The 27,559-nt window shown below is 37.9% G+C and overlaps 1 protein-coding gene across 2 annotated transcripts; it reads left to right on the top strand.

The window, feature by feature from the left end:
* The first annotated feature begins 1,521 nt into the window (after positions 1 to 1,521).
* Positions 1,522 to 26,994, top strand: LOC116302181 (uncharacterized). Of its 2 annotated transcripts, none has more exons than XM_031711411.2 (23): positions 1,522 to 1,605; positions 4,812 to 5,188; positions 6,550 to 6,783; positions 8,013 to 8,055; positions 8,515 to 8,603; positions 9,892 to 10,129; positions 10,510 to 10,598; positions 11,193 to 11,445; positions 12,158 to 12,237; positions 12,568 to 12,796; positions 14,130 to 14,157; positions 14,262 to 14,350; positions 14,468 to 14,495; positions 14,781 to 14,911; positions 15,452 to 15,705; positions 16,075 to 16,210; positions 17,835 to 18,310; positions 19,356 to 20,333; positions 20,993 to 21,389; positions 21,986 to 22,225; positions 22,847 to 23,110; positions 24,507 to 24,757; positions 24,979 to 26,994. In XM_031711411.2, the coding sequence occupies exons 2-23, from the start codon at positions 4,823 to 4,825 to the stop codon at positions 25,102 to 25,104; spliced, it is 5,019 nt and encodes a 1,672-aa protein (XP_031567271.1). In that variant the 5' UTR covers positions 1,522 to 1,605; positions 4,812 to 4,822; the 3' UTR covers positions 25,105 to 26,994. The 2 variants fall into 2 exon arrangements, with proteins under 2 accessions (XP_031567271.1, XP_031567278.1); XM_031711418.2 differs by having other exon boundaries at positions 8,518 to 8,603.
* Positions 26,995 to 27,559: the final 565 nt, after the last annotated feature.

Genomic DNA, 27,559 nt, shown 5'->3' on the forward strand with positions numbered 1-27,559 from the left:
GACTTAAAGTTTGAAACTGTATTTTCAGCAAATCGTAACCGTCTTTCTCTTTACACGTTTATCAGTCAATAGGTAAATTATTTTCGGTTTTAACGATCCAGTTAGCCAAAGGCGTATTTGTTAACGATAAAACACAGACGTTTAGGTTGAGTTTTGAGGGCTATACATGGCTAGGATTGGCTAGCGGGTGACCTTTGAAGAATACAGTCTCAGATGAATAAAGGCCACAGACGAATCCACTATTACCGATTCTTATAAAGCGAAGTATTTACCTAATCTTTGCATCAATGACATCTAAACGGAATTACTACCCATTCTCTATCGTCGGTAATAATCGTTGTGCTTTTTTGTCTCGTAATTGAAGCTGGCAAAAAGAAGTGATTAAGCTTATTCCACCAGTAGGACTGCAGTATTGGACATTGTCTATGACAATAACAAAACCGGTGTTCGGCTAACTGAAAACCGGCGAAAGACGAGATTGTTAATATTTAATTTGTTCTTGGCTGAGCTATTTTGCATCAAACGTCTCGATTTACATGACATCAGGCTGCAACGCCTCGTAATAAGACTTTATTTCTCTACTCACGATTGACATGCTGGGCAAAATAAGCCCAGAGTATTGCTTGAGTGATTAGGTCAGTACAGATGTCATGATTACGTGGAAAAATAAATAAATGAATAACTAGAAAATAAAATAGCCGACTTTCACGGTACAAAATTTTACTTGAGTATTTAAAGTGAGTCTAAGTAAACATTTAGTTTAGTTGCAAAAAGCGAAATGTAACGTTTGCTTTCGGTCTTATTCAAACAGGAAGTTGGCGTTTTTTTATCAGTGCACTCCTTTCACATTGATCAATATCCGAGTATCGTACATTCAAACTATCCTATGTTTTTACTTCAAAAGGATTTTTTTGTAGTCGTAGTACTAACCATTAATTGAAGACCGGAGAGTTGTCATTCCGAGAAAAAATACAGACGTTTTTATTAAAGCTAATAGCTTTTGTTTAGGGAATTGAAAACTTTGAGTTTGACTGTCGTGTTGTACTTTCACTTAGCTTAGCCTGCGTCTGTGAGCGCCCTTTGAGATTTATGAAGGAACTCCTTAGAGGATCCGCGAACCGTGTATTCTATCCTTTACTAGGAACCCTTTCCCCTTTATTTTCAGTCTAACTTTTCTTTGTAGGATTATTGCGTATCTGAGCACTATATTTCAAGGAATATTTTAAACGCGCGTGTAATTTTAAAATCATCGATTTGAGCAGCGATTTTCTAAATAAACTTGAATCAAAGATGCCATTGATTGGAATGGACCTCGAATGATCTACCCAGCAAAAGAACTTTGCATCGATCTCGGACAGTGTTTACAAGTGATATGGTTGGACAAATGAGCCATCGAGACAGGAGTGTAATCATGGAAATCGGAAGTGTTTGTGATGTAAATTAGACACGAGACGCGACGCCTTTAAGCGACTTCCCACAATATCGTCGATTATTGCTGGAGCATGCGCACTTAGATTGGCACCCACAGCGAAGCAAAATAAGACGTTCCATGAATTTAGTCCTTGAGTCGCTGATACGCATCGTACAGTCGAAGTTGGCCTTTAGGTAAGGTAACATAGAGCTAGACAACTCAGTAAGATCTTGGGACACCATTTAGGGGTGTTTTGGTGCTATCTTTACACACGTTTAGGTCTAATCGCCTGTGAATTTAGAGAATTGCAAAGATGGCTGTTGTGTGTCATATGAGAAGGCGTGTAGACTGGCAACGTGACTCAAAACCTCTACGCGACAACAAAATATTTCTATCGCTTACGTTCTATTGGTCATGACTCTTTCCCGAAGCTGAAATACGCAAACCTCGCCGTGTTTTCAAGCCTAAAAACACTTTCAATATTAGCTTTAATACGATAGTTGTATCACCGTTTTTTGTAGTCATGTGAAGTTTGGGTTCGCGAGTCTGAATTCCATCATATTTACGAGAGTAATCATTCCAAATTAGGGCCTCGGTGTTCACTGATTCAATTCACTTCCAGAATGTTACAGATTCTAGCGAGCAGTGAAATGGCTTTCCATCAATGCTGCCAACATTTCGTAACTTTAAAGTGTTCGAATTTTCAGTGGTAATTAGAATTCATCCACGCTTGTGTGTTGCTGATGCCACAGGTCAAACCATGAAATATCGAAAATGAACGATGTATTAAAAATGAAAAGAATCCGTAAAACTAGACAACCAGATCTCTCTACTTCAAGGCATTAAACTTTACGGCGAAGTTGCCAAAGCATGGAATGCAATCCAAATGAAGCCATAATTCGTTTATTAGCACGTAATTTCAAGGTAATATGTTAGGACAAATTAGATACGAACCTCGCTCACTTCAGCCGTTCAGAATGTCTATAATATGTTCGTAAACACAGCGAAAACTTTAAGTTTTACTACCAAGCGGTCTTGAAATTAGGATATTAAGTATAAAGTATAGATTGGAAATTTGTTTCTGAGATATCTTAGATTGATTTGGGGCCTCGTTTAGTCGTCTTTAGGAATATTTCCAACGCGTGTTTTGGAAGTCCACGCTCCACTGAACAACGATGTGAATAAATTAACCGAGGTTCAACGTGTGACACTTTATAAAGAACAGCTCACACGTTTTGCAATCTCTACCTATTCTCTCTCAAGCATATTCATAGTTATTTATTCGATAGAATTTTTCAGGTGAGACTTCGTGGTTTTAGATTACTTTTACTCTCCCAAAATCGGGCCTCGAGTTTTGCCGTGCAATAATAGATATGAGTTTTATAAATATTCATTAGAGACAGTAGTTGAAGCTCGATGGATGATGTACTATTGTTCTTACGATAAGCTCCTATTTCGCCAAAAATAACTTCAAAATCCTAGAGTATTTTTCAAACTTATGTAGGATAATTTATAAACATATTCTCTTCAATTCCTTACCTGGTTATATTGTTAGGCGCGGACTTAATTTATTAATTGTTACCGATTTTGAAAACATCTGTAATTTCATGCGTAGAAAGTTTCCCTTTCGCGATGTTTTGAACGCTTACGCTTGGCTACCTTTCAAGATAATCTGTGTCTAGCTCGAATGTAATTTAACCTTTTGAAAAATTCCTAGCTTAACTCAATCAAATATTTATTTTAATTTTGCGCATAACAGTAAAAAAATACTCCAGGATTCCAGGTTTTTAATTTTCACTCAAGTTTGAAACATTACATATGTATATTTACCCCACAAGTTTTACACTGCTGTCTAACTCTGATTGGTCGAGAGGCAATGATACCGTTTTTTACCAGAGCTTAAAATTTGACCCCAAAAATATATATTTCTCAATTTTTTTTACATGTTTTTAACTGCATCGTTTTATTTCTAGTGATTGGGAATAAGCTTGAGAGCTAGAAAAAGAAAATTAAATCAAAAATAGGCATTTATTTTTCTCCATTTTCGGCGAATTATTATACCACTCAACGAAAATAAAATCTGCATAATTTTCTAAAAGCGATTGAATTTAATTTTTCTTTTGTTCGTATTTTTTAACATTTCGTTTTGCTTTTGGTACAATAACTGTAAGTTAGAATTTTTATCTTTAATATGTGTAAATTAAGATATAAATTAAAGTATGTCATCATTATTTTACAAAACTTAGAAATTAATATTTGGTCAACATCTGTTTTCCTGGGAAACGGAAAATTGTTGTATCAATGCAGTAATGACATGGACTACAATGACTGCCCACAATTAGCTACTTGTCATTTGAAAATCATATTACTCCAATCCATTGCATTTTACTATTATCACAAATGACACCTTAACAAAATAAAAAACAAAACAAAACAAAATAAAAAATAAAAAATAAAAAAATTTACCAAAAAATTCAATTCACTTTATTTCCTTTTTCATCCTAAACTCTTATTTCTTGGACTTATCCCAAGTAAAAGTAAACTTAAATTCATTTTGACTTGAAATTTTTTTTACACCTCTACTTTTTGATATATTTAGTTTTTAATGATATATATAGTTTTTAGTTTTAGTTCAAAATATTGAGGTTCTAAAATATTATTACGAATTCTTCATCATTTTTGTCAAGTTTTTGACAACTGTATTTTGTGCCTTAACATATGCAGCAAATTCATGTTTTACCAGTTTTAGCTCAAAATGAATGTTCCTCTTATGTATGTGGTAACACTGGTTTTAACAATTAGATATGTGAAACAAAAAATTCTGTACTACTAGATTCATAAATATTAATAATAAACAGTAGTGGTGAATTATTAATTATTTAAACCTGAGCTTTGTTCTTTTGCAAGATTTTGATCTGGATTCTGAAGTAGTACCAAGAAAACTTATTTCTTTAGTCGTAAACTTTAACTTAGATCAGCCCAGAGGTTGGTTCAGGGCTCGATCTGTGAGTTAACTATGCCCTGACTTAGATCAGCCCAGAGGTTGGTTCAGGGCTCGATCTGTGAGTTAACTATGCCCTGACTTAGATCGGCCCAGAGGTTGTTTCAGGGTTTGATCTAAGAGTTAGCTGTACCTTATCTTGAATCAGTCGATAGTTTGTTCAGGGTTCTATCGGTGAGTTAGCCATGCCCTGACTTAGATCAGCCCAGAGGTTGTTTCAGGGTTCTTATATCTATGAGTTAGCCATGCTATGACTTAGATCAGCCCAGAGGTTGTTTTAGGGTTCTATGGGTGAGTTAACCATGCCCTGACTTGGATCAGCCAGAGTATGCTTCACTGGTATCAATTAATGATCATTGTTATTTCATCTTGTGATATTTTTTGTTTGAATAATTATAGGTGAAGCTACTATGGAGGAACCTGATGACGGTTCCACAACTGAGTCTAAACAAGAACAAAAACCAGAATCTTCTGAGAATTGTTTAAGTGACAGTGTTCCAGAACATATTCAGGAGTCTACGCCGTCAAAATCTAACGACAACAAAGAATCAATCCCAGATAAATTAGATGATGAAGATAATAAGACAAACCAGCCAGAGATGCAACCAGAGGTTGTTGTACTACAGGAAGGGAATAGTATGGAACAAAATGATGTCAAAACAACAGAAAATCCTCCAAACATGGAATCAAAGCTGGGAAATATTGAAGTAGCAGAAAATGAGGAAACGAAGTCAGAACACGAGGAAATAAATCCAGATTTGGATGATCTTGATAATGTAAGTACGTCATTGGAAATTGTTTCATCATATAAAGCAGGCATCAGTATTTTAGTTTTAATACATTTTGCTCACTAAAGCACTTGTCTAGCCAATTTTTGATAGCATCTGAAGTTGACATGATAAATGTACATAATATATATATTTATGCACTGCCTAAAAGCAGAGCTCCCGATACGGAAGTCACAGGGAGCCCAATTTGAATGAAACTGAAAGTTAAAAACATCTTCAATAAGCCTGAAGCGAGATGACCTTTTACCCCCGACTCTATATCATAATAGTTTTTAAAATTCTTTCATATTAAAATTTTTGATTCCTTAGAGAATACAGGAACCATAGTCATAATTAAAGAACAAAAGCAATGTGAAAAGGATCATGGTCTCGAGACGGGGGTAAAATGTCATCTCGCTTCAGGCTTATTATTTTTTATTTGAGATGAAATTAATTTATATCTTTGATAGCATCTGAAATTAACATGATAAATGTACATATTATCCGTAGTTATTTCTGCACATAATACATTCATCATGTTAAGTTTGATTCATTCAGCAGTTGTAATATACAGCTGTAAATGATATTGAATATTAATGTACTCCTGTAAAGGTTCATGGAATTTCAAAGTGTTTGTATTGATGGGTTGCAAGCATTCTGAAGAGACTTAAAAGACATGGAGGCATTGTGGTGTCGTTAACAATGAATGCTAATAAGAAATATTTTAATTGTTGAATTCCACCAATGCTCCCCTGAGAGGCTGCGATGATGTAACATATTGCAATCAAAGATCATTGAAGTTGTGCATTCTTTACTTTACTGTTCGTATTTGTGAATATTTAGATGCTGAAACGAGACTAAACGGCTAACACTAATCAAGGATTTACATAAATGTTCATTTTTTAGTACAATTATATTACAGTTTTGAAGTTGGCCTTGCAACGTGCTCAAATAGTTTTTACTGGCATTAATTATTATAGTCTTTTATAGATTATATATTTTGTATTATATTATTATTTAGGAGGACCAAGATGGAAAAAAGCTTAGCTTTACTTGTTACATCCTCATTAAATAAAGTGTTATTTATTAAATGAGTCCATAATATATATAGAAACTCAGTAGTAATTGACCAATAGATCTGTTTACCTTGGGGTAATGTTTTTCCATTTCAGATCACATGTCATTTTCTTGAGTATCATTTCTTTGTTTACCTATAGCACACAAGAAGACACATGAATTTGGATGCAATTCAAACAAAGAATCTTAGCATCAAGAGACTTACATGTGGTCTGAAATGTTAAAAACCATTACACTCAAGATTAATGTACAGTTTAGTACAATGCCTTAATTATTTCTTGACCAATTTCCAGGATGCACCAGATACTCCATATACTATTGATGATTTAACTGATGTTCAAAACCAAGAGTCTAAAGAAAGTAGTGATGTTGAAGGCGAACAGAAGCTTATCAGAGCACGACTAATCAACCCTACTGAGCTGGGTCGTTGTGAATACTGTCAAGGGCCTGTTAAGAAGAGAAGACTTTGTTCGCCTTTGAAGAAATTTTGCTCGAAAGCCTGTGCAAGAAACTGTAGAAAGACTAAGGTAAGGAGAAATCTAATCTACTCAATAATTTATATTTTATAATAATATCTGACAAGAATGGCTATTTTATTAATATATTAATAACTACAGGCATAAAATAACTAAAATAAAAGTAAATTTTGTTTTTATTTATTATTCCTTATATTGAGAATGTGAAAATGCAAATTTTCGTTTAGTTTATAAATAGTCATTGAACACACTTGATAATGAGGTCAACATGACCTCGAAATGTCGTGAATTACTGTCTGTATCGTTTCTTGTATTATTAATCTAGAAACCCTTACTTATCAAGATTGAGAATGCGATTATGAATTAGACCCTTTTCGAGTTCCAAATGACCGCTGTGTTTCTTGATTACAGACTCATTTGCTCAGGCTAAGCCTCGATTTTGTGAAGAATATTCACGTTTTCCAGTCAAGGTCCGTCAAGTTTCAAAGTGTTCGTATTGTTAAACTTGTGCATTGTTTACTTTACCTTTGGTATTTGCGAGTAATTAGACACTGATTGCAGGATTAGCCTGAGCAAATGGTCTGTAATAGAGAAACACAGCGGTAATTTGGAACTCGAAAAGAGTCTATTATTCAACATTGCATTGGCAAATTGCAAGAGTTAATTTTCCAGCCAATTTCTCTATTCAGCTAATGAGATTGTACTTGGTCCTTTTGAGACTTTCATGTGGTGAATATCACTAGAAACTAAATGATGACTGCACTGTTTTAAACTTTTATTAGCCATTCCAAAGTAGAGGAAAAACTGAGTCAAATTGGTTTTTAGCGGGCATATTACCAAGATGTCATCTAGTTCATCTAAGTCTGCATTCATAATGTATAGCAGGGGGGAGGGGCAGGTGAAATCTTTAAATGACAAAAAAATTCTTAAGACCCCCCTTTAAAGTCCCCCAAAAAATAACTATCCCCCCGGGCAATCTCTTGTAGCTTCTTCTAAAACTTTTGCATTCTCCCAATTCTCTGAAAAAAATTTTCGGACCCCCCCCCCCCCCCCCCCTAATTTTACTGGTAAAATAATTTCTTATCCCCCCTAAATTTCACCTGCATCCCCCTCTGCCATACGTAATAAACGCAGCCTAAGAAAATAGCCCAGCCATACACTGCAATTCCCAGTTTTTTCGTCAAGCCCAGAAAGGGTAACAGGAGTTGTAAAGCCTTGCAAAACACATTGTACTTGTGCATGATCGATAATATTATGAGATGTTTTATCTTGTGTTGAAGAAAGAAGATGAGGGACAAGACTGTCAAACAGAGGATTCAGCAGGTGAATAACGAAAAAAAAGACAGAATATTTTAATCAGAGCTGAGAGATATATCGAAAGAGATGTCAACATTAAATGAAAAATTATTTTCCTACATTATTTTATTTTATTTTGTTTCGTTTCATTTTATTTCATTTCATTTTATTTCATTTTATTTCATTTCATTTCATTTTATTTCATTTCATTTCATTTTATTTCATTTCATTTCATTTCATTTTATTTCATTTTAATTTTTATTTTAATTATTTTATTTTATATTATTTTATTTTATATATTTTCATATATTCATTTTTTGTTTTATTTTATTTTGAAAGAAATTATTCCATAATTATTCCATAATTTAAAATTATTCTTCATTTTCTATTCTTATTCTTATTTTATTTTATTTCATTATTATATTTAACTTCATATTTACTTACTAGATCTTTAGTCTTATTCTTGTTTTTCTTCTTCTACAATAGCAGGAATTGAGGGAGAGTCCAAGATGACATGGGATGACTATCTGCGAGCAGCTTCCACCAAAGCTGCCCCAGATTCATGCTTCAAACATGTAAGACAATTTTTTTACTGTATCATATTGCATTTAAATATTTTTGAAGTTGATGTTTTTGAAATTGGAATAATTATGTATGTAATATATACAGTATGAGTGGCTGTGTTGTATCCAATATACAAACTTGAGGCGTAGACGAGAGTTTGTATATTGGATACAACATGGACACGAATACTGTAGATTACTTATCAGACGTCTAGGTTAGTTCTTTTGTGTTTTGCTAAAATTTTCAAGATTAAAGTGAATCTGGCCAAGAAAATCCATCTTAAAGTTTATGCAAATGAACAGGATTCTGTATCTGGTTTACAAAACTCTTCACTGTCGTGATTTCTGTTGTGTTTTCCTCATGCATTATTAATGAGTTTAATAAATATAAATATAAATTATTTGAAATATAACATTCGCACTGATGCTCTATGGCTCCCAGCATGTTTATATCACAGTACAGGGACATATCACCCACATTTTATATCCCTTAAATATTTTAACACTCTGGGAGCTGTAGAGCAAGAGAGAAGCAAGCTTAGAAACATAAGGCATAGTCAAGTGTTTCTCTTGCTTCTTAAGTGCTCTCAGAGTGTTTACATCACATAATACCATGATCACCTTGGATTATTTTGTATTCCGAGGGCTTTACGAACCCGAATTTCCCGCATGCATAGAATGAGGGAAATCCTTTGTCTTTTAATAAGTTTCCCTGTCGCATCTATTAAATGTAGGGAAATTTAGTAAAAGACAAAGGATTTCATTGTCTTCTAAATTTCCCTCATGTTCTATGCATGAGGGAAATTTAGAAGACAATGCCTCGTCTCCCTCAGGGACAACTCAATGCCCCTGCAACTGAATTGATTACAAGGTATCTTACTTATGACATTACTGCACGGTTTCCATGTGGGATGCATTCTCAAATCTGCGCATGCTCAGTCATAAGATAAATTGAAAATGACAACTTGTTTTTATTCCACAAATTTTCCCTCGTTATTCGGGGAAATTTAATCACTAATTTCCCTCGTGCCATGGTATTACTTATAAGTACAGAAACATAAGCAGCCTTTTCATATTGCTTTTATAAAATATTTTTGAATGATTTTGTGTGAGGGCATCTCTGTCCTAGTTGCTTTTACACATGTAAATACAGAAGCCAGTCAGTCTGACATTCATGCTACACAAAAAAAAATTCTGGTGGGGACAGCTATATGACACCATCATACCAGCAGCCTATTCCAAAATTATAACTATTATTAATAGTTAATATTATAAACCAGTACCTTTTATTGGTTTGCAGTCAACGACTGATGTTCCTGGTCTGAAGCCTGGCATGAAGCTGGAAGCAGTGGATCGGAATAACCCACCCTCATACTGTGTAGCCACAGTCATCAAGTGTGTTGGACATCGTGTGTGTATCAGATATGATGGGTATGGCAGTGACAGTAGCAATGACATATGGTGTAACTTTCAAGCCGAGGAGCTCCATCCTATTGGTTGGTGTGCTCAGAATGGATACCCGTTACAGCCTCCTAAAGGTAAATTCCAACAATAATAATATTAATGTTTGATTTAAAATATTTAGAAGCCTCATTTTGAAGTTCAAATAATTTAAGTTAATAGAGTATTTCATGTGTTCATAAAAAGCAAACTGTTCCTTGTTACAGACTCAGGGTTAGCCCTATTTCTATGTCAAAATATTCACGAATACCAATGGTTAAGTCAAGAATAAGCATTGCACAACTTTAACAACACAAGCACTTTGACTTCTAAAACACAAAAATGTTCTATACAAAATCGTGGCTAAAACCGAACAACATTGAACTCAGAGTCGTATTTACGCTTCAGGTATTTTCTGTCGTATTCAAAAACAGTAACTATAACTGGCAAAGTGTTTTCATGGATTTTTGTTCACTAGGTGTTGGTAGCAGTTTAGAAGCATGGAGGACATTTTTAACGCAGACACTCACTGGTGCCTTGGCAGCCCCACAGGACCTCTTTAAAAAGGTATATGAAACACTTGAATTTACTTGCTTCATCCCAGTCTTTCTTGCCTCCCTCCCTCCCTCCCCTCTACCTCTCCATCCATACTCCATTCTTCTCTATCTCTGCCTTCCCTCCTTCCCTGCCCCCTCCATCTATCCTTCTCTATCTCCTCTGATCCTTCCATCCCTCTCCCTCTCTATCCATCCTTCTCTATTCTTCCATCAATCCCCAGTTCCCTGGGGGGGGGGGGGGGGGAGAAAAATGGTCTAAACTCTGCTTATTAATCCTCTTCACAGTTCCTGGCACCATTGTGAAACTAAGGTAGTTGGCCTCTGCTATATGCGCGGTGAACTTGTAATGATGGAGACATGTAAATCATTGTCCAAGGTGTTAAAAAAAAGTCTCTATCATTGCAAGCTCTTCATTCGTCTTGCTTGTACGCAAAGGCAGGGCTACCTTTCAAGATGGTGCATGGAACTGTGAGAGGGACTATTAAATATAATTTTGGGTTCAACCCAAGACCTCATTGGTGAGCGGCAAGGGCACTAGTAATTAACGATTCCTCAATTCCCAAAATAAAACTTTACAGATCTTTTCACATTACTATTTTCTTAGTCACAAGAGCATTTCCAGCCAAGGGTTCATGGTTTTGAAGTTGGGATGAAGCTTGAAGCTATTCACCCTCTGCGACCATCGATCATTTGCCCAGCTACTGTCACTAAAAGCCTTGGTCCTTACTACTTTGCTGTCACCCCTGACTTCCAGCATGATCTTCCTCCCTCTACATTCTGTTGCCATAGTGATTCACCAGGGATTTTTCCTGTTGGATGGTGCTATCGTAATGGTATAGAACTGACCTACCCAGCCAGTAAGTAAAACTCTTGTGAAGTTATACTAATAATGCACTGACTGAAGCTTAAGAAAAGAAAACATTCTTCTATCCAATGTTTCATTGAGAACCTTTTTCTTATCCTTGTGCTATGAACTAATTAATTATGATTATAATAATAAATGATAATAATTAATCATAACAATTAGTTATAATAATTAATGATAATAAATAATAATTATTGATGTAATGTTTGCACTGAACTGAAAATCCACAAACGTTACCCATCTTATCCCATTCCAATCATTGATCCATCCATCCATCCATCCATCCATCCATCCACCCACCCACCCATACACCCATCCATCCATCCATCCATCCATCCATCCATCCATCCATCCATCCACCCATCCATCCATCCATCCATCCACCCACCCACCCACCCACCCATCCATCCATCCATCCATCCATCCACCCACCCACCCATCCACCCATCCATCCATCCATCCATCCATCCATCCATCCATCCACACATTCCATGTCATTCCATCCTTTGCTTCATCTATTCAATGTCTTTCATTGATTGTTTGTTCCATTCCATCCATTTAAATATCCATCTATTCATTTATCTAAAATCCTTAAATCCAATAAATCCATGTCATCACTTTAGACCATAAAGTATATGAAATAAGATATAAAATTGATCTTATAATTGAGAAAATACTTGAACATCAAAACATTTCGTTTTCAGACTACACCAAAAAGACCTTCTCATGGCCTAAATACTTGTCAGTGTGTAGGGCCACTGCTGCACCATCACATCTTTTTAAGGTTAGTAAACATTTGCTCACACAAGCCGCAGACCTTTAATGGGCTGCCAATGGCTATAAATGCTGCCCAAATACTACTTATAGTAGCAAAATAATTTTTGAAGTGCCATAAAATAAAATGGCAAGCAAAATTTTACCAAATTGCTGCTTACCAATATTTTTTTAAAAATTAACTTTGTTTATAGAGGATAGCAGGTAACAGTAATTCAGTAATTTCAATTCCTGAACTTGGGGAAAATAATTTTGCAAACAGTGTATGGTTATAGTGTAGTGTATGGTACAATTTTGAAAGCTTATTTGTTTATCTCAATGTGTTTCTTATCAATTATAGAAGGTAAAGGGCCACAAGTTTAAAGTTGCAATGAAGGTGGAGGTAGTGGATCTTGAACAACCATCTGTAATCTGCGTAGCTACCATCACTAATGTCATTGGACGATTACTACTGCTGTTTTTTGATGGGCGGTCAAGATTTCAGTTTGTGGATGTCGAGGCCCCTGATCTTTACCCAATCGGCTGGTGCAAAAGGACTGGTCATCCACTCGATACCCCTTTTGGTGTCAGTAAGTGCGTTTTTTCTTATTTTGCTTGATGTTGAATAAGTTTTTGTTAGCCCTTCCTTTAAAATCATAGGATTTAGCCCTCTCCTACCACACACACAACCATACCATCATTATTGCTTCTGCTACCACTGCTACTGCTGCTACTGCTGCTGCTGCTGCTACTGCTGCTACTGCTACTGCTATCACTGCTACTGCTACTGCTACTGCTACTGCTACTGCTACTGCTATAACTGCTACTGCTACTGCTGCTGCTGCTGCTACTGCTACTGCTATCACTGCTACTGCTACTGCTACTGCTACTGCTATCACTGCTACTGCTACTGCTACTGCTACTGCTACTGCTACTGCTACTGCTACTGCTACTGCTACTGCTACTGCTACTGCTACTGCTACTGCTAAACTTACTGCTACTGCTACTTTTACCATCACCAACACCAAAGTTATGAATTATTAAGCATGCCATATAAAACTTGAGTCGTTCAAATGATCAAGCAAATCAAGAGTGCGGTTTATCATGTTCTTTGGAAACGCTCAAGAATAAGTTTGGGGGGAAAAATATCCTCAAAGAAGCAGGAAAACCAACTATTAAGTTTAATAAAGTCACCCCATGGCGAATTCATATAAACCGTGTCAGTCTAAATCTCGCCAAAAAAAAATGAACTAGAGCTTAATTTAAACAGTAACTAGTTTAATTTAAGTTAATGATTGTTATAAGATGTCAAAACGTTAATTTTTCCATTCAAAACTGTAGAAATTCTGTCTTTTTCCGCGATATGATTCGCATATTTTGACTCCTGACTTTTTCTCTAGCTTAAACTTTGAAAAGACTTGTTTTCTATAAAATTTAGAATTAAAAATAATCCAAAAACTAACCTTTTGCGATCAAAGATGAATTTTTGTTTGATCTCCCTGGGAAATATAATGTCTTATAGAAGATTTTGTAGAGTTTTTTAGTTCAAATAAGGCACAAACTCGGCACAAACACGATTTTTTTTGGACTTCAAAACGAAAGTGAGTATTGCGCATGCGTTAGTGATTAAGAAAAGGCGCGAAAATCGTGCGAAGGAGTGTTTACTTTTTTGAAAGACTTAGGGACTTATTAGGAATTTATTTTTAAGCGGAGGAAGCTAAAATAGCACTGGACTTGGCAATGATTATAATGCGATATCAAAATGTCAACTTGATTTTCAAATTATTGAACAAAAATTCGATGTGGGATTGAGAGAGGGAAGGCTGGCAATCTGAACACATATTAACAACTCGTTCTTCAGAATCAGTAATCTTTCGACACTGACAAGAGAAAATGACACTGATTAATGTATTCTTTTTACAGTGCCTGCTATCACAGAAGCCAAAACAAAGTAAGTTTATGCTCTAGAATGATTAAATCGATTATAAGGCCTTCAAGTGACATTCGCTATCCTAGGCCAGAAATCAAAACGGCTTTTGTTTTCAATATGTACAGGGCTCCCGAGCAAGAAGTACTGTATCTTCCATCGTTTGATGAAGTCATGGGAAGGCAAGTTGCACCATTGCAGCATCAAAGCCATCTTGGTAAGATCTGTATGAAAATTTAATCTTTATAATCCAAGTTGCACAAAAATTTCTTTCTGAAATGAGCTTCCTGTGGTTTCCTGTATTTTTCTAAATTTATTTTTTTACTTGTTATAGCTCTACCTTCGAGAAAGCCTACTACCAGGTAAGAAATAAATAAGATGTTTCTATTCATTCATGACATGACCACCATGTTGGATGATATAACAAAAGACATGACCACCATGTTGGATGATACAACAAAAGACATGTCCACCATGTTGGATGATATAACAAAAGACATGACCACCATGTTGGATGATATAACAAAAGACATGGCCACCATGTTGGACGATATAACAAAAGACATGGCCACCAAGTTGGATGATATAACAAAAGATATAACCGTCATGATTTTCTTTATAATAAAATGTGTTATTACTTCATTCAGACCAGAGCAAGAGAAAGAAAAAGAAAAGGAGAAAGAAAAGGAGAAACAGAAAGAAAGAGAAGACAACCATGGTGATTTTGAATCCGAAGAAAAGTCTGGGGAGAGCGACATCAGTGAGGACGATTCTTTAGGTAATCATCTGTTTACTTTTTTTTGTCACTTCCTTGCCTCTCTACGGCATTTGCCCTTATACTTCCTTCCTTTCTTCTTTCTTTTATTCGTTTGTTCGTTTGTTCGTTCGTTCGTTCATTCGTTCGTTCGTTCGTTCACTCGCTCGTTCTTTCGTTCGTTCGTTCGTTCGTTACTTTTTACCTTCGTTGGTTCGTTCGTTCATCCCCTCATCTCTGTTTCTCTTTTACTGTTCCCTTCATTCCTTTCTCTCCTCTTGTTTTTCAGTTCTTTGTTTCAAATAATTTTCGACCGATTAGCAATTGGGGTTCAGTACTCTCAATGCCTGAAGGCTTAACCGATAAATCATCCATCATTTGCCAACTCCTTCCTTCCTAAGTTCCTCCTTCCCTTTCCGCTATTTTTGTTTTGGTTTATATAATAACTTTTCGATCGGGTCCAGTATTATCAAACACCGAAGGCGAACCGATCAATTATCGATTACCCGTCAACTTGGAAACTAATTTCTTAAACGCTGGTATTCTCTGCTTTTTTCCCTTCAGCATCAGAAAGGTTCTACCACAACAAGAACCAAATATTTTTCAACAAAGGATGTTGTATTGGACCGCTGTTGAATCCAGAACGTGTCAAACTCCTGCCTGATTCCACTCCCCCGGGGAAAGTCAGTACAGTTATACGTACAGGTCTCGAAATGGTAGCAAGAGCAGCTCTGGATCCGGAAAAAGTCATCGACTTAATGCAAGAGGGATGTGGTGTTCGAGTGACGATAAAACATGAAGGAAAAGTCCTGAAAAAAGTAAGTATTGTTTGTTTTGTTTTGTTTTGTTTGTTTGTTCTTGTTTGGTAAAGAAAAGAATGCATAACTTCAACAATGAAATTCCACAGGCCTTCATGTCACTGGAAATTATATATGAATGTTCTACACAAGATCGAGGAAAAGGCCAGAAAAATATGAGAAAACTTTCGACGCTCAAAAAAAGCCTGTCATTATCGAGTCAAAATGAAGAATTAAATATATATCATACGAATTATGTTAGGGAATTGATAAAATGTATGAGCAATTTCTTTAATTTCTTTATTTATTTCTTATTTCTTATGGTTTTGTTGTTTTTTAACTTCACCACAGGAATCCCAAGTTTATAATTTATAATTTTCTTATTTACAGGCCATATCAAGAGTAGACTCTCGACCTAAATTAGAACGTTACCTGAAGCGGTTTTGCAGACGACTCATTTGTTGTGAATACTTCTTAAGCTTGAAGCCTGTGGGACAGCCATGTCCAGATCAATGCAAAGCGGATGGTAAGAAAATTGTGTGAAATGCCGCATTATCAAATAACTGCTCTGAATCTCGCGTTCTGATTGGTTGGGAGCGCGTGCTTTATGAGAGCACACAACACACGCGCGCACTTTCAATTTCGTCATTAATAAAAAATAAAAACTTGATTGCTGTGCTGTGCTGTGTGCAGTTATAAAGCACTTGGGGATTGGCAGAACACTCGAGAAGTGTCGAGAAGCACTCCGTTATGCGTCGTGCTTCTCCTAACACTTCTCTCGTGTTCTGCCAACCCCGCTTTATAACTGCACACAGCACGCGCGCGCGTTTTCTATTTCTTCAGTATATTTCTTGACTGCGGACTCAATGTAGGGCTAGCCACACATGCTTCTCAAAAATATTATTCGCCGAAGGCGAAGTGAATATGGTAAATATTTATCGAAACGCGAGTCTTCGAGCGCCGAGGTAAATATTACAAGATATTCACTGAGCCTTTAATGAGAATTTAATGAAAAACGGATAAAGAGTTTTGTTTTGTCGACGAAACGTCTCGTTGCGATTCACTGCTATTCTCACCAGGCGAATATAACAACATCAAACATAAACTGTGTCCAATGAGCGCGCTTTGTTTATTATATTCAATTGTGTAAAAATACTAAAAATAATTAATGAGATGCAAAACTTTAGAAAATCCTAAAATATGATCGTGTCTCCATGGAAAAGTACCTTGCATTGCTTGGACTCAAGACGCCAAAGCTAAAAAGATGTATTGGCTACAATATGTAGGTTTAGCTCCTAAAAGACTCTTGTTATATTTTACCGCGATTATGTATCACTTTCCAAATGATATTGTTGAAAATAACATTATGTTTCCAAAATTTTGATTCGAAGCTAATCTTCCACCAGCAACGTGGAGAAAATTCGCCTAATAATCCAACCATGAAAAAAGTGACGATAAAATAATGTTTTCTGTTATATAATTGTGTTTTTTTAACCCGGAAAATTTTGACTCGAAGCTAATCTTCCACCAGCAACGTGGAGAATATTCGCCAAATAATCCAACAATGAAAATAGTGATGATAAAATAATGTTTTCTGTTATATAATTGTGTTTTTTTTAAACCCGGAAGTTTTCTTTTTAATGAAGTCAGCTTATATCTATATTAAAAGTGCCTAAAAACACGACAGAATGAATGACTTAGGACTTTGAACTATTTCATTGATCTGACATAAATAAAACGTATTATTTTATTTTATGATAGAATTTAAAGTAGCGAAAATTGAATATTCTAGTCATGATAAGAGTCAATGATATGTCTGTTCAAGATTGTTTTTTTCCTCTTTTGATATTGCTGGTTATATTATGTACTTTTATTTGTGTTTTGATTCGTACTTCACTAAAACACCTGAAGGACTCTTCTCATTAATATTAAACACTCAACCATAGTACGTCGTCAAATTAACCTACACTGACACTAGAATAAGTATATCATCTCAAAGAAAGCTTCAATTTTGTCATATTTTGTTCAGAATTCATAAAGGTCTGCTATTTGAGATCCATGGCAAGCCACATTACCATGTTTATAGTTATATATTTTCTAATTACGGCTCGGAAATTTCGGTTTTGTTAATTTTTAAATTTTAAACACAGATCAAGGAAACCTTCAGGGCCCCAAAGGATTGAAAGCCAAACGCTCTCGAGAATACTTCGAAGTTAAACATCTTGGTTTCGAGAAGAAGAAACGGGGACGAAGACGTAAGGCAGACATCTTAAATGATGCGGGTTCTTCAACAGCCGTGAAAAAAAGAATGATAGAAAATGGAGCTGGTAGCTCTCTCGCGCCGGTTATTTCTTCATCGACTGTAAATTGCCAACTCGCACCGGCTTATCATATTCCCCATAATGGAAATGTCATGCAAAGACCTGCAGTAACAACAGCAGCTCTTCCTGGTGTCCAGGCTCCTGTCGTGCGATATCAAGGGCCTGGCAACGTAGCTGTCGTTCGACCAAACACAAATCTCCACATACCAGGCCGTGCTACTGTGACTGCTATCGCCCCTGCACAGCCCCCGCACATTGTTGTTGCCGCGGCAACAGTTCAAGGAAATACCCAGCTCGTAAAACAGGTAAATTATACTTCACATCTTAAAAACGTTTGATTATTTTAAGGTTTTTTTAAATTTTCCATCCATTTTTATGTTGTTTTTTCTTAAATCTTCAGCTTCGTTTTTCTTATTGCTAAAACATTTCCCATGAAGTTATATTTTCATCATCTTAATTCAATTAATTTGTTTCAGTGATTGAGATTTAAGCTAGAGTTAATGAAATCACGGAGAACGATCAAAGCATTCATACAAGGCTTGCTTGCTTGATAGTATAATCGTAACGCCAAAATAAACCAAATACAGCTCATCAATATTTCAAATATCCTTCATAATTTGGGTTCCCACTGACCCGAAAAAATTCAGGAAAAATCTAGAAATATTTTCAAGGTCGGTCGACCTCTTTCATTTCCGACGACCAAAGTGTCATTCCCTATAGAGTATCAATTCTTTGTTTAACGGTTGTGCATGATAAGGCACATGAATATGGATACAACTCGAACGATGAATCTAATACTCAAGAGAATGACACGTGGTTTGAAATTGGTAAACATTAGACCCAAGTTGGAGAGGTCTACTCTTCTACTAAGAACCTTGAACCTTATAAACCTATTTCGAAAAACGTTGTCGATCCGAGACGATCTGAGATTAATGTTTACTGGCTAAAATACGAAGCTCAAAGGACATGCTTCATATTCCAATCTAAAAGGAAACCACATTGTTCGGCTTTGAAGACATTTAACAATAGTCCCCTTCACAGTTCCCTGCGCCATCTTGAAAGGTAGCCGTGCCTTTGCATCGAAGCTAGACGAGCGTTGAGCATGCAATGATAGAGACCTTTTTTAACACCTTAGACAGTTATTCACATGATTATATCATTGCAAGCTCACCGTTCGTCTCCCTTCGATGCAAAGGCACGGCTACCTTTCAAGATGGTGCAGGGAACTGTTAAAGGGGACACTTTGCAGCATATTACTGAGTCTCAGATTTCAGATTCGAGATCTCCGAACGACCACGTTTTTTGAAATGCATTGGTTATTTAATTAATTGATTAACTGGTTGATTTCAGGATGGTGTTTTATCACACAATCGTATCATTATGGCTGACCAAATGAGTCCTGGTTCTTCGAACAAGCCACGAATAGTCACGAACATTTCAGGGCAGACATTCGCAACAAGTTCAAGCGGTAGTGGAACCACAATCACGTTCGGTCGAGCCCCCCCTAACGTCACAGTGTCGTCCTCCGCTGCCCCACCCCCCCTGACTCGCATTTCCAATACAGTTGATAGCATAAGTGTATCCAGTGACAAGGGAGTGATTGCTACGGCAACGTCCTTACAACCATCCGTGACCCCTAAAGGGAGCAGCGTCTTCTCAATGGCAGCCGTATCTCACGCGACACACTCACGTGGTCCGCCTAACGTGGTAGTGTCTGCTAATCAAGGAATGATGACCACTTCAGGCGGCACAGTACAAGTGTCGGTTTCAGATGCTGGTCTCTATAACTCTGCCAATGCACCCAATAGTGGAATCATTCGTGCCCCAATTGTTGTTCCACCGCAGGTTAAACAGGAGACCCCTCCTCCTCCACCCTTAGTACACGCGTCTAAAGTATCTCCTGCACTTCGTATGCTCGGACCTGGCGGCGTAGTTTCGTCCTCTAACGTCACTCTAGCCACTTCGTCTTTCAATCATCCTCGTTCCTTGTCGCAAAATGCTTTTCCTGGTGCACACGTGGGAGAATCTCGTAGCCCTCGTCCAATATACACTAGCACTGGTCAGCTTGTTAGTCAATCAGTACCGGGACAGACCTCAAGAACAATTTATATACGGCCTAATAATCCCGCTAAGGGTGGGGATTCAGCTGTAACAAGTAATAAGCATTTGATGCCACGATATCAGAGCTTCACTCAGCGCATCTCGCCCAAACCACAAGCCGCTATGCAAGCAAGTTCGGGAACTATTCGCGTATCCCAAGATGTAGGGCCCGTGAGACATCAATCACCAGTGTTGTCGTCTATTGGACAGACCAATCGAACTATCATTGTAAGTTATTAGAGTGAAGGCATTTAACTTGTGAAATAAAAATTATTAGTCAGCGTGTAATACTCAAATAGACACAAAAGAAAACAATGCAATTAGGGTCTACTAAAGTGTGTTAGTATAATTTCACGGGCTTAATGACTTTACTCTATGTTCCTTGATTACAGACTCATTTACTCAGGGTTAACCTTGCATCAGTATCTAAAGGCGCTTTCCATCAGGTCTAACCTACCAGTCCATGCCACCAGCTCTCAATTGGTATGCGTCAGTTCTTTAAAACTGGTTAGCCAAGGTCTCAAAACTAATGACAACTGACACGTACCATTTGAGAACTGGCCATAAAGCCCCGTTTACACTGGCGATTTTTGCTGCGATTTTTGTGGCAATTTTCGGAAATATGAAATCTTTTGTCTCATCCTTCAAAAGAGACATTCGTCTAGGAAAATCTTGGTATCCTGAAAAAAACTTTACAAGTAAATTCTTTACCATTATTTATTATGTACAAAATCGCAAAAAATTCGCAGCAAAAATCGCCGCGAAAATCGCTAGCGTAAACGGGGCTTAAAGCGCCCTAAATTACAAACAGTTTGAAATTCATCACCTTTGGCGATGACAACGTTTTTTGAAATGGGTGTATAATTGTGAATGAATGTATTTTTCAGCCTAAACAAGGAGTAATCCAAACCATTCATCACAACCCTGTCGCCATCGCTCCATTGAACAGCCCTGCTAAAATACCTCATGGTGGTTCATTGCCCAACGGCCAGTCGTTCGTCCAAAGCACAACCCTCGAAAAAATCCGTGCGGGGATAAAACCAAGCCTGGGTCAATTAGAACGCGTACCTGAAAATAACAACAAGCCTCCATACGAACCCGCCAAACAACAAGGAAATGAGGAGTTACGTGTACAGGAAAAGGATAATGGTGAAGAACAAGGCGATGGTAAAGAAGAACAACCTAAGAAGAGGAATCTATGGTGGCTAAAGAAGAGGAAAAGAAAGCGCTCCAGGCTAACCTACTTGAAAACGAAATATCGTAAAAAAGACGATGGAAATGGAGGTAGGACACCTAGACTAGTACAATAGTATTTTACCCAAGAAACCTTTTTAACTTGGTTGTAATAGAGGTTTTGCACCAACACGTGATGGCAGCCATGTTAGATGGCAGGAACAATACAATCGTTTTACATAAGAAAGAATTCAATTTCCAAGAGCAAAGGAATTTTATTGTTCTGGCATCTAACCACGGACTGCCCAAGCTAGTCCCAACACTATTGCGAGACACGTTGCAGAAAAAATTGCTCCTTCGCGCCTTAATATTATTCTCGTCAAGAACACGGAGTTTAGTGTTGAGATATCCAGTGCTGTTTGTAGTCGACAAAACCATTGAAAGGCCCCGATTATTCACGTCTATTTTTATGTCCATAAATTCCTTTCCGTTTTAGAATAACCTATCGCAATTAATTCCGACAACTTCAATTCTGAAATGTTGTATCTAATTTGTTGAGCTTGTTGGACATAGCCACGGCAACCAAGGGGAGCGGAACGCGGAAGAATTTTTAGTCAGTGGGTGTGCCCGCACCCCGCTCTCTACTTCTCCGGACCTCCAGGCGCTTGTCTTAGTCTTTGTTGCTAATCTAAAGATGTTTCCCCAAGGTGTTTCGAATGGCAGTGAAGTAAAGGGGAAAAACCTTCCTGACTATATGGATTACCCAAACGAAAGCGGGTCCCCAGACAGACCCAAGAGAGGCCGAGTGAACGATCTGAAGGATATAGTTATGAGATTCGAAGAAGATGGTGATGGTTCTACACCAATGATCGACGAGAAAGATCCCGATTGGGATGAGAGCGCAGAGCGAAAGAAAGCTAAGACAAAAAAGCGAGGATTTGGAAAAAGTATGTTTTCTTTTGAATGTTTCTCTTGATCTTTTGTGGTTTTTGCCCGCAAGCTGGTGCTGCACACTCAGGGTCCACTTCGAGGTGGTACATTGCACCATTTTCCGACCCTCTTAAAATTCCCATACCCATCCCACAATCAACCCCATAGGAAATCATTAGTAAAGGCTAGCCACTGAGTGTGGTCACTGCCAAGGGCGTCTTTACGTTCTCAGCGGTTCTTTTTACGTCCCGCTGATGAGAATGAGTGAGTGTGGTGACACGAAACCGCGCCATTGTACGTGGTCATCCGAGCCACGTGAAGGTCTTTATTGAAGCCGCACTTTCTCTTCAGTTTTTGACGACTCTTAAAACTCCAGTGTATGCGGGCTTAGCCATGAACCCAGGGGTTGCACAGCGTTTTATTATTCTAGTTTCTGCTTTTGTTTACCGACATCAGAAGTAAGGCTAAGCCTGGCATACACTGGAGTTGTAATAGTCGTCAATTTTAAGACCCTGAGTGTTGATCCGGTCGGGACTTGAACCACGACCTCCCGCGCACGAAAGTCCAATGCTCAACCAACTGAGTCAGTCGCGGGTGACAGTTGTGCTAATCCTGTGTTGAATTTGTTTTACTTACAGAAGGTGGATCCGACATGTCACCGACTTTGTCCAACCCACCATCTCCATTCTCACCCACGTCCATCCACTCTCCTCTGTCTAATAATCCGTACGCACGGCACACTGGCTCAAAACAACTGCCAAATGAAACCAAGTCACTTGTCATGAAGCTCGACCCAGTTCCTTCTCGTCGAACAGCGGGTGGATCAATGCAGCATGGGAATGACTTGGTTCATAAAGGAAAATCCTCGAGATCTGCCTCCTACTCGACTGCAGATGGACATGGTAAGGTCTTTTATTGAGAAAATTGCTCCGTGTAATTTACCTTTATTCGAGCTTGTATCCCCTCATTAGAATATTAAGACAATTGGTGCTAATTAAGTAAACAAAAGAAAGTGTCCAAGGGATTCTGGTAGCTGTAGCTAATGACACCATAATGCAATTGTCCCCTTCACAGTTTCCTGCGCCATCTTGAAAGGTAGACGTGCCTTTGCATCGAAGCGAGACGAATGGTGAGTTTGCAATGATAGAGACCTCCTTTTAACACCTTGGACAGTTATTCGCATGTCTCTATCATTGCAAGCTCACCGTTTGGTCTCGCTTCGATGCAAAGGCACGGCTACCTTTCAAGATGGCGCAGGAAACTGTGAAGGGGACTATTGCCTTACCCCCCCCCCCCCCCCCCCGCCTTGTACTCAGTTGACTCCATCGAAGTCGTAGTCGAAGTCGTCTTTCGTAATTGAAGTTCAGACAATTAATTCATCACAGAATTCGCTTCCAAACTCAACAAAATAGCGAAGAACTAGGTGTTAAAAGAAAAAGAAAAAGGACGGTTACTCATCTTACTAGATAAATTGAGTATTTAAAACTGATTTAATCGAGCGAAATATTTAGAGTCTTTGAGAATGTCAACAACCATAAGGAGGGCACAGGAAGACCAATCTTCGAAAAGTGCAACAAGTATCCACGAGTTCGCCAAAGGGCGTTTGATTTATATGCTAAAGTGAAGGCATTTAACTCATGAAATAATAACTCGTAATAGTCAAATAGGCCCTTTGAATGTGACGTTAAAGCAGCTCGATCTGGGGGACAAAACAAAAGAATTCCAATCTCCTGAGTATTGGAACCTATTATTTTGTCCCCCAGATTGAGCTGCATTCCAAAGTACTGCAAGGGGTCTATAGACAACAATGGAATTAGGGTCTACCAATGCGCATTAGTCTAATAGAGTGCATGCCATATATCCATGAAAAATTTTGTAAGAATTTGCACAAATTTGAACAAATTAGTAAGTTCAGTAGACCGTTTTCTCAAGGTTGCGAGCGCATCCAACTTGACGGGCCACAAATTTAAAAAACGCGAATTCAGTAAAATTGAGAAGACAGTTTTATATTTAAAGAGGAGAATAATCATTTAGTTTTTGAATCCTTATCGAAAAAAAAATCATAGAAATGTATGATAATTCTCATCATAAAGCGCCTGTTCTGGTATCGTGGCCCGTCAAGTTCCTTAAATTTGGATGCGCACGCAACCTTGAGAAAACAGTCTACTTGTACAGTTTTGTTGCTTGATTTTTTCTTGGATATATGGTACACACTCTATCTATTTAACGAGTTAAGTGGCTTCACTCTAAAAGGCACAGTAGATATCATTTATTTATATATTTTATTTTATTCCACAGGACACCCACCACGAACAATACGATCCACGTCATCTCACAAGTCACCACTCAGTCCCACTTCTCCATCGTTCAGGCGACAATCAGCCCCAAAACGCGTAGTTGACGTTGGTGTTAATACGTCACTTCCGGGATGTTTGAATGGTCGTTCTCCAGAGTTGCCAAGTAACCCAGTCACGTGGTCTGTCGATGACGTGATTACATACGTACGTTCTACTGACTGCAGTCACTACGCGCCGATCTTCCAGGAAGAGGTAAGAGGTTGTGTTACTATTTTCCCCAGTAGACCGATGCAGTTCTGCTTGATCGTAGTGTCTGTTTTGTAAACCGCAAGTGCATTTCAAAATGGACCACGTGATGCTAATGTTGTATCACGTGGACCGAAGTGCATTCGGGTTTTCATTACGTGGTGTAAAAAACTTGTCCACGTGGTAATCGAATACCAAAGTTATCTTTTGTCTTTGCATATTAACAGGAAATCGATGGCCAGGCGTTGCTGATGTTATCACGTGACGCCCTCATGCAGTTCACCCCAATGAAGCTCGGCCCGACGCTCAAGATGTGCAGCTACATCTCACAGTTGAAGTTAAGGGCCAAGTGATTTGGAAGCAAATATATAAAGAATAGGTTTTCTTAGGTCAGTAATACTATATCCAGAGGTTAAGAAGGTAACTGGGTCGAGCTGGTATTGCAGTGCATTGTGGGGCTCTTTCAGGGGACATGTTTCTAAGATGGCGTCTATTCCGTCCCACAATGCACTGCAATGCCAAGGTCAGTGATAATATATTCAGAGATTGAGAAAAAAACTGGGTCGACTGTTTTTGGAAACAATTCCAATATGGCGACTCTTTTCCCTCTATAACAGTCCCACAATGCAATGTAATGCCAACTGGACAAAGTTTTTTTTTTGATATCGTAATTGCTAACAATACCAAATAGGGCTTTCCAAAGATAAAGCCGTGCAATAGATATTAAACTAATACACTTTAGTAAACCCTAATTCCGATCCATTGTTTTCTTTTGTGTCTATTTGACTTTTACACGTTGAATAGTTGAACCAATTTATCAGTTTTCCACAATCAGAGTTTTAGATTCTAAGATATTCCTAGTTAAGTTGTTAAGCTTGTGGGACATAGCAACGGTAACTAAGGGGAATCGAAACCATGAATTAAAAGTAGTGAAATTTAATGTATGACGTCATGGCCGCCATGTTGAAAAGAATTTTCCCTGCTCGGTTTCTTATGTTTCTGTCATCCAACATGGCGGCTGTATTGAAGAAAAAGTGAAACTTAATTTTCAAACAAACATTTATCAAGTACTCAGTCTAGCTAAGAGTTCGTAGAAGATAAAAATGATAATAATTTGAATATAAAGTCTCTATTAAGGAAGGTTTAGACGGTACGAATTTCGCCTACAACTATCGTATACAACACGCTGGCGCCATCCTACAACTCGAGTCGCAGCGCGTAAATCAAGCCTACAACTCGCCTACGATAGACGCGAGCGTGTTGCATACGATAGTTGTAGGCAAAAATCGTACCGTCTAAACCGGCCTTTAGAGACCATTTTACTTTGGGCGTTTTCCCATTTCAAACGTCGTCAAGGGTTTGTTTGTCACAGCTTTGTACGTATTAATGTATACACTCAATTGCAAAGTCACTGTCAAGTCAAAAACATAGAACATAGAAGCTGAGACCAATATGGAACATGGAAGTACGTTTATTAGATGTATCTAGTGATACAACTCGTGGGATGTTCATCGATTGTTGCACTGACAGAAAGGATGGAGGCTTTTAACACCTCTTTCATATCAACTGTGTATCTCATATGAATACATCAGAAGATAATTATGAATACCTTTCGTTCTCCGCTTCTATGTTTTATGTTTTTAACCCAACAATGATTTTGCAATAGAAGCTTTGCACTACGCGTGCTGGCGCCCATATTACAGCTTGGGCTGCCTGTGGTTAGATGGCAGAACAATAAAATCCCTTTGCTCTTGGAAATTGAATTATTACCCATGTAAAACGATTGGATTGTTCCTGCTATCCAACATGGATGCCGTCACGTGATGTTGCAAAGCTTCTATCGAGTATATTTAATAGCGAGGTGTATTAGACAAAGAAGCTTTACTCGAGAGTCGACTAATGGTCGGAAATGGAAAACTTCACTCCAAAGTTACCACTCTTTTCATTGCTAAGCGCTGATCGAGACAACAATTACAACAGGGAAATTGGGCAATGCATTTCCGTCAATCAAATAAATTGACGGTTACCTTTATAATCTCTGATTGGCGGCAGTGTACTGCCCTATTCAGCCCCTGTTTTCTCGGTCAGCGTGTAGCAGTGAAAAGAGTGGTAAAGGATCTGTTACCAATTGTGTTGTAAACTAGAAATATTTTGATCGTCAGTATTTTACTCTTCCTCGCGACAATTTTTGTATTTTGGTAAAGAATTTTATATTCAATTAATAAAACAAATTTTGAAAAGAAGGGGCTTGTTGATCTGTGAGTTAGCCATGCCCTAACTTAGGTAGTGCCAGAGGTTGTTCCAGGGTTGGTTTGATCTGCGAGTTAGCTGTGCCCTGACTTAGATCAGCACAGAGGTTGTTCCAGGTTTTGATCTGTGAGTTAGCCATGCCCTGACTTAGATCAGCCCAGAGGTTGTTTCAGGGTTCAATCTGTGTTAGCCATGCTTTGACTTAGATTACACCAGAGGTTGTATCAGGGTTTGATCTGTGAGTTAGCCGTGCCCTGACTTAGATCAGCCCAGAGGTTGTTTCAGGGTTCTATCTGTGAGTTAGCCATGCTTTGACTTAGATTACACCAGAGGTTGTATCAGGGTTTGATCTGTGAGTTAGCTGTACCCCGACTTAGATCAGCCCAGAGGTTGTTTCAGGGTTCAATCTGTGTTAGCCATGCTTTGACTTAGATTACACCAGAGGTTGTTTCAGGGTTTGATCTGTTAGTTAGCTGTACCCCGACTTAGTTCAGTCCTGAGGTTGTTTCAGAGTTCTATCTGTGAGTTAGCCATGCCCTGACTTAGTTCAGTCCTGAG

This window comes from Actinia tenebrosa, unplaced genomic scaffold (assembly GCF_029948245.1).
Source record: "Actinia tenebrosa isolate PJP-AT-01 unplaced genomic scaffold, QUT_ActTen_1.0 PGA_scaffold17__23_contigs__length_9995812, whole genome shotgun sequence".
NCBI classification, from domain to species: domain Eukaryota; kingdom Metazoa; phylum Cnidaria; class Anthozoa; order Actiniaria; family Actiniidae; genus Actinia; species Actinia tenebrosa.

What these genes read in the sequence shown, in the direction of transcription:
- LOC116302181 (XM_031711411.2), top strand. Translation starts at nt 4,823, where the DNA reads ATGGAGGAACCTGATGACGGTTCCACAACTGAGTCTAAACAAGAACAA. An exon ending in TCAAACAGAGGATTCAGCAG is followed by an intron (nt 8,056 to 8,514) that starts GTGAATAACGAA and finishes CTTCTACAATAG; the next exon opens with CAGGAATTGAGGGAGAGTCC. An exon ending in CAGTGAGGACGATTCTTTAG is followed by an intron (nt 14,912 to 15,451) that starts GTAATCATCTGT and finishes TTTTCCCTTCAG; the next exon opens with CATCAGAAAGGTTCTACCAC.